The sequence below is a fragment of the Crocodylus porosus genome, unplaced genomic scaffold (genome assembly GCF_001723895.1).
Source record: "Crocodylus porosus isolate Cpor-Errol unplaced genomic scaffold, CroPor_comp1, whole genome shotgun sequence".
NCBI classification, from domain to species: domain Eukaryota; kingdom Metazoa; phylum Chordata; order Crocodylia; family Crocodylidae; genus Crocodylus; species Crocodylus porosus.
Window position 1 is genome coordinate 14,024,262 of NW_017728920.1, and position 7,863 is coordinate 14,032,124.

A 7,863-nucleotide genomic window follows, 5' to 3' on the forward strand; every position below is an offset into this window, starting at 1 on the left:
TATGTAATCATTTAAGTCACAGCCTCTTAACTTGTTCATCAGTATGGGGTGGGGTACCATATCGAAGGCCTTCCTGAAGTCTAAGTAAATGATGTCAACCCCTACTCCTGTGTCCAGGTGTTTTGTAACCTGGTCATAAAAAGAGACTAGATTAGTCAGGCATGATCTACCTTCTATGAACCCGTGCTGGTTTCTCCTCAGCATAATTTTTCTTGCTGGGATCTCACATATATGAGCCTTAATAATCTTTTCAAAGACTTTGCCAAGGATGGAGTTGAGACTGACTGGCTTATAGTTGCCTGGATCCTCCTTCCTCCTCTTCTTGAAAATAGGGACCACACTGGCCCTTTTCCAGTCCTCCAGGACCTGGCCTGTGCGCCATGAGTGCTCAAATATTCTTGCAAGTGGTTGTGCAAAGACACAGGGGAAAAAAATATAGCTGGCCTTTCACTGCTTCCTTGAAGCTCAGCACTACATTTGAATGTAAAATATATAGTAACATGGAATTATAGCATTTCATGATTTAATCAGTCAGGTTTTAAAAGGTTTCATTTTTAGAGTCTGTCCTTTATCCCTTTTTCTACCTATAAGAAGCCCTTGGCTGAATATAAAATTATTTGGTCCTTTACTAAATCACTATGTAACATTTATTTTATAAATACATTAGCCTCTTTTTGAATACGTATTTTGCTTTAGAGACAGTTAGCTTCTTTCCCCGCTTAGTTTAATTCTCCTGGTTTTAATGCATTTTAATCAGTAATTAAACGGAACTACTGTTCAAAGATTTTGCAAAAATAGGGCTATGGTACTGCTTTGATTTCTTTAATAGTGTTTTCCTTTTCACAAAGCCCTCCCCCTGAATTAGTTCTGCTTTAGAATCTCTGTTATGATTGAACACTTATTACAATATTTTGGTGGCAGAGCTGTACTGCTACGCAGTGTGTCCACAGGTGGCAGATAGCGGAATGACCTTCAGGGAAGGTTAGCTGAGAAATAAGCAGGAGTAACTGATGAATAAACAGTCACAGACCATGCAGTGGCTGGACCGCCAGGATGTGGTGGGGAGAGCAGATGTCAACGCATTCGCTCCTGAAAAGCCATCTATATTTTTTGATGGTGCTGTGACATGGAGAGTACAGGTCGCCATTATAATAAGCCTCTCCAGCCCCCAGCCCTGGGTCTACAAGGCCTCAATGGCAGAACAGATAGAAGAAGATGTTATAATCTCAGTGGCTGCAAAGGCAGATGAAGGCTGCAGCAGAATGAAATATCCACTTGTCTTGGATCAAGGTTTTGTTGTGTCAAGAACCATGTGGAAGCTGATGTGCAGCAGTTTCTCCATGATAAAATAAATCATGCATAGGCATCTGTCATAAAAATGGCTTTTCCAGTCCTTTGGTGACCAGCTAGCCAAAACAGGAGCAGGACTGTGATTGTCTGGACGCTCCCAGTCATGAACTGGCATGAAGGTGGAAGTTACAAGAAGGTTATCTAGCACCTGGATGAGACAGGAGTGCAATTCAGCAACTGCAATTATGACTGAGCAATTATGGATCCTCAGGATCCATTCTGTTCACCCCACATGGGGAGAGGCCTAGAAAAGGTGCCCTAGTCTGCCTACCTTTTTCATGACTGAATAACTGTATCCAGTGGGATCATCTTTACTGTGGTCAAAATCTACAAAAGATACACAATGAATTTTGGAACCTGGAACATCAGGACCTTCATGGATAATTCTAATAGTGAATACCCAGAGCGCCACACCACAATCATGGTGAAAGAACTCAGGCAACACAATATTGATGTCACTGTATTGACTGAGACCTGGCAAGCAGGAAATGGGCAGCTCAAAGAGCAAGGAGGTGGCTATACCCTCATCTGGAAGTGCAAACAGGAAGGAGAACACTGACTTCATGGAGTTAGCTTTGCCATTAAGAATGAACTCATAAACCAAATAAAAAAGTTCCCTATCAGAATTAATGAATGCCTCATGATTCCCCATCTCAAATTGACAGGGAGCCAAGATGCCACTGTTATCAGTGCATATGCTCCAATTCTTAATGCTGCCAATGAAACCAAGGGTGAATTCTATGCCAACCATGACCAAGTCCATTCTGATATTCTGCTCAGCGATTTCAATGACAGAGCCAGAAGGGACTCAAACGTCTAGAATAGAATCATTGGCAAGGAAAGAATGGGAAAGGTCAACTCTAATGCATCCTCCTCTTGACCAGCTATATGGAACATGGACTTACCATCACCAACACCCTGTTCTGCCAAAAAACAGGCACAAGACATCATGGCAATACTCATGATCTAATCACTGGCACTTGACTAACTATAACATTGTTTATGCACCGGATCACAAACACGTCTGCATCACCTGAGCTGTGCTAGGAGCTGATGGTTGCTGGACCAATCATTAACTCATCCACTCAGTTATATCACTCAAACTGGCTCCTAAACAACAGCTGAAGCAGAAAAAATGTTGATGAAAGATCAACACTGGAGGACTCAAGGACCCAATACAGCTAGACTTCTTTCACTACTGCCTCAATAAAAAAACTGGTTAATTCTAATCAATAATAGTGGGAGGAGAATGTTAGCAACACTTACAGTGCCTTCAAGCCCACCATCATCAGCATCTGTGAAGAGACATTTGTATTTCCTATCAGGAAACATCAAGACTGGTTTGATGAGAATGACTGGGATATCGGAGTACTGATCAACTGCAAGCACAAGGCCTTTTGTACTTGGCAGAATGACTTCGACTCTAAGCAAAAGAAACTGAATTACTAACAAGCCAAAGCAGAGGTCCATAAGAGGACCTGTAATGTGAAGAACAGATGGTGGGAAGACAAGACAAAGGAGATTCAACGTCTCACTGACATCCATGATATGTGCTGTTTCTTCATTTCCACCAAAGCCATGTATGGTCTGAACACTCAGGGACCACCCCCTTGAGATGGAGGAGACCTGATCAAGAGAAAAGGAGCCCATGCCCACTGAAGTATTTTGAAGACCTTTTCAATTGTTGTTGATGAGAGTGCTCTCAACTCTAGTCAGAGATGATGCTTAAATCCCTCCAACCCTTAACAAGGTAAGAAAAGCCATCAAGCAGATGAAAAACAAGGAATCTGGAGCTGATGGAATCCCTGCTGAAATCTTCAAACATGGGGAGAGAAGCTCAGATCACAGCTTCATGCCCTCATCCTAAGGATCTTGAATGATGACAAAATCCCAGATGACTTTAGGGACACCATGATTGTGACAGTCTACAAGAAAGGAGACAAGTTTGACTGGAAATTACAGAGAGCTCACCTTGCAGTCCACCACAGGAAAGATCATTGCAAGAACCTCCTGAACTGTCTCCTTCCACTTGCTGAAGAGCTCGTCTTAGAATCTCAGTGTGGGCTTAGGACATCAAGAGGCACAACTGACATGATCTTCACTGCTCACCAGCTGCAGGAAAAAATTTGGGAATAACAAACTTCTCTGCATGGCTTTCTTTGATTTCGTGAAAGCCTTCAACTCGGTCAGCTGAGAAGCACTGTGGATGATGCTTCTGAAATCTGTATGCCCACTAGAATTTGCCACCAGTTTCTCTCTGTTCCGTAATGGTATGTGAGTGCTGATTCTTAGTAATGAATCTACTGCAGATCCATTTGAGGTTAAAATGGGAGTTAAGCAAAGCTGCATCATTACTCCAATGCTCTTCTTGATATTCCTTACTGTGATGCTATATCCTACCACCAACAAGCTTCCAGTTGGAGTGCTGCTAAACTACTAAATGGATGGTAAGCTGTTTAATTGCAGCCAACTTCAATTGGGAATGATGGTGCTCTTGTGTGTGCTCACTTGGAACCAGACCTTCAGACCGTTGCCTTAAAATGTAGATTTCAGATGCCTGAAGAAATAGGTGTTTGAAGATCATGACATCATGTCTGAAACTAAGCTCATGGTTTATCAAGCAGTTGTGATCCCCACCTTACTGTACAGAGCTGAGACTTGGATAACATAGAGAAGATGCCATAAATACTGCCTTTGGGAGTTCCTTTGAATCCAGTGGGAAGATAGATGCACCATCATTAGTGTCCTCTTACATGCAAACATCCCAAGCAACTAGGTGATGATTATCCAATGTCAACTGTGCTGGGCCAGCCATGTCATCTGAGTGTATGACTCCAGGCTTCCAAAGCACGTTTTAGCTTCCCAGCTCAATCAAGGCATACACTCAATAGAAGGGCAGCAAAAGTGCTTCAAGGATGTCCTTGAGGCCAACTTGAAAAAATGTAACATCAACATCAACTTATGACTATCGCCCAGGACCACCCCAAATGGAGGAAAAGTTTGAGTAGTCCCAGATGCTGGCACAGCTCTCCCCGTAGATGGAGGAAGAAAATATTATTTGAGGGAGTGGAGTGCGTGCATCCATATGAGAACTACAACTCCCATTTTGCTCTGTGTGGTGCAACACATGCACAGTTAGCCTCTTCTTTCTCAGCCATGTGGAGTTGAGTGCACATGGGGCACTAGCCTGGCTGTATGCCGAGTGGTGCTGCTGCTGCCACTGGCAGTTAGTATGGGAAAGCTAAGCTCCCCAAGCCCCAGCCTTTTGCCACCTATGGCTCTCCCAGTCGTGTGGAGATCAGGTCCCTACCCAATCTCCATGTGGCTGGAAAGCAGCAATCCTGGTTATCAGGAAAGCTCTTCCAGCATGGGAAGACTGACTCCCAATCCCATCTCTACATGGCTGGGATGCAGCATTCCCAGCTGCTGGGATAGATCACCTGGCCAGGTGGAGATTGGGTCCTAACCCAATCTCCAGGTGGCTGGGATGCAGCTGCTTGGCTGCCAGAACAGCTCTCCCCAACTTTGTGGAGACTAGGACCAGCCTAGAGCTCATCCTGGCTGCTACACTGAAACAGAGCAGGGCAGGAGCAGCCCTAGAGTGAACTGCTCCCATCAGGATCAAACTTGCTCCTGATGGGCACACATTCACATGAGAACAAGGATGTAGTTTAATGATTCTTAATTTTCTGTGAAGAAAATTCAGGCACATTAATTGCACTTATCAATGCACCCACAGAGACATATCTTTTGTTTCTCATAAAACCATTAAAATGCTGCTTTTTAAAATCCTGGAAGATGAACTAGATTCTCTTTTGGCTTGCTGAAATTATTTTAATATTCCTGGTATCAGGGATAGATACTAGATAGAATACAACGAGACTTCCAGATCAGTGAGTTTGCAAGGGTTGGAAGTTAAGAATTTTGAGCAGACAGTGATAAATCATCGAGAGATCACAAACATGGAAACTTGTGGTGCTATGCTTGCTGAGTTACTTAACAGAGGTGATTTTTGTGGGTATTCACAGACCTAATAATTGGATCAATGTCAAATTATATCAGTGTATCCTTTAATTATATAACTTTTCTATGCATAGGCTTCTGTAATGTTACAAGTGTAGCAAAATCATTGCAACTTTAACCTTAATACATTCAGCCTATATTCAAAAGATGTTTTACCTATACTACTTCAGGGATAATTCATTGTGTAACAGCATAATTTTGTAAGAAATAGGGTCAAGGCTGATGCAATCATTCCTAAAACTGAAGTGAACTAAAGTAAAGTAAAGACCAAGAGGTCGTCCTTTAAATGAAGTAAAGCAACAGTACCTCACAATGAAGTCTGAATGAGCACTCTGCATTATCTGCTTTTCTGACCGTATGTGCTCCTGCTGTCGGGTGTCCACTATGTGACGCTTCTTCAGTATCTTCATTGCAAATGTTTTGGATTCATCACTTTTCAACTGGACCTTGAAAGAGAATAGCAAATACATTACAATTGGTAAATAACTCTCTGGCTGCATCTACACAAGATGTGAGCTGTGCAGTGGCCCATGACTGCTGCGCAGTAGCGTTGCATGGCAGGAAGTATGACGCGATGCTACAGCATAGTAGTAATGAGCTACTGTGCAGTCAGCATCATGAAAAAGCTGTTTGGCAACACTACCATACAGTAACTCTGGTTATTGCATAGTCAGCAGCTCGTGTAGATGCAGCCTCTAAGTAGTTACCTGAAATTTTGAAAGGCATAGTTTAATATAAATCAGAATACCCTATCCCATACCCACCCTCCAAAAAAAAAGATAGAAAAATCTGAAACTAACACTGTTTATATTATAGGAGGCATAAATATAATTAAACACATTTAAGCAAGAAGGAATCAGCTTTAAGACATTAAAGACGATGGGTCTGATCTTCTACATCCATAGAAGAACTAATAGAATGTCTTTTCTTCAGCTCCTCCACAATCCCTAGTCTCACCAAGTGAAGCCCTTACTCCATCCCCAGTATGCTCTGTTTTCTTAACTCCTCAATCATCAAGCTGTGTTCTTTGCTTCTGCTGGCCAGTGAAAGATCTGGCAAGTAGGGTTTTGAGGATCAGACTCAGAGGTGAAGCCAGGTAAAGAACAGAAAGTGTTATAGCAACAAGTACACATCTGAGCATGAATTCCTACTCTATTTAGCTCACAAGGGTCAAGGCGCCACTTTTTACCCCCAGTACTTGCTGTAGACTGGATAATGAGCTACTCCCTGAGGAGTATTTTCCATGAAATTAGCCAGTTTTTATGCTAACTCAAAATGTTCACACTTGACTTAGCTCATCAGATCTTTTCACTGAAAACCAGGTTTCTAAACATATGGTATATTGGTACCTCATGCACAGTCAGTATATTTACTACCATAATATGCCATTGAATTAAAAAAACATTTATAAAAATTCTTAGTGTAGTGAAGGGGAAAAATACTGGCATTATATATTGTTCTCAATTACATACGTACCACATAAAGAACAGCTTTTTGACCGATATGGAGCTTTAATAAAAACCTTTTCTATCACCATTGCATATCTATAGACCTGACAGGGGAATAAGCCTTGAGAGTTTTCAAAGCATGAGTGAAACTGGCTTTTAACAGCGCTGCTCTGTAATGTCTTTACTTTTAACCTTGAGCTTCAAATAACCTATTTTTAGTAAAGAAATTGTTGTCTCCAAAGTCCAGGCATTTTTTCATAGCATATTATCACTCAAGATTTCCCCAAATCTTCTCTACATACAATAGATCACATTTTTAATTGAGGTACAGCAGGTGATTTGGCATTATATCAATCTGCAGACAATTAAATTGAACAGTATTTAATTCAACTGAGAATTTGGTGCAAAGTGTGTGCCTGCTTTTTTGAAGAAAAAGCTCTATTAAGGCATTTAAAGGGTTTTCAAGAACAAGCAGAGGGCTCTGTCCTGCTTCTACCCTTGTCCACAAATTAATAAGATTTCTTGGAGCTGGCTAGGTAATATCAGAAATAAATAAAGAGAAAAGCCCCCTTGCTGGACAAATATAATGTGATTTTATAGTACTTGCCATGCAAGTGGATGTGTACTTCTAAAAATTGGGATGCTGCGACAGAGTTGCACTCACTTATGCTTCCGAGAAGTAAAAATCGTACTCCAACCAGTCTCCCCCTGGTTATCCTATTAATTATCTTCAGATAAAAGAAGAAACCAATAATTTCTTCATCTGGATCAACTTTTATTTCCTAAATTCCTCCCTTGCTCCAGCAAGCTTCTCTGGTAACGCACAGTATATCATGTCATATTGTAGAGTACACACCACTAATTAAATATTTGTGTATGGGGGCAGGACGGAGAGGATATGGGATAACATGAGAAGTTACATCACATAAGGAGAAACATAGCCTGTCTATTTCATAGATTTCATAGACATTAGGGCTGGAAGGGACCTCGGGAGATCATCGAGTCCAGCCCCCTGCCCAAAGGGCAGGAAGTCAGCTGGGGT

At 41.7% G+C, this 7,863-nt stretch overlaps 1 protein-coding gene across 2 annotated transcripts in view; it reads right to left on the reverse strand.

Annotated features, from left to right (window-relative positions):
* Positions 1–7,863, reverse strand: part of PRKG1 (protein kinase, cGMP-dependent, type I) — a 1,071,278-nt gene that overhangs the window by 27,796 nt on the left and 1,035,619 nt on the right. For both annotated transcript variants that reach the window (XM_019538593.1, XM_019538592.1), the window contains exon 11: positions 5,680–5,819. In XM_019538593.1, coding sequence (XP_019394138.1) covers positions 5,680–5,819 — 140 coding nt within the window. The remainder of the gene's footprint in view (positions 1–5,679; positions 5,820–7,863) is intronic.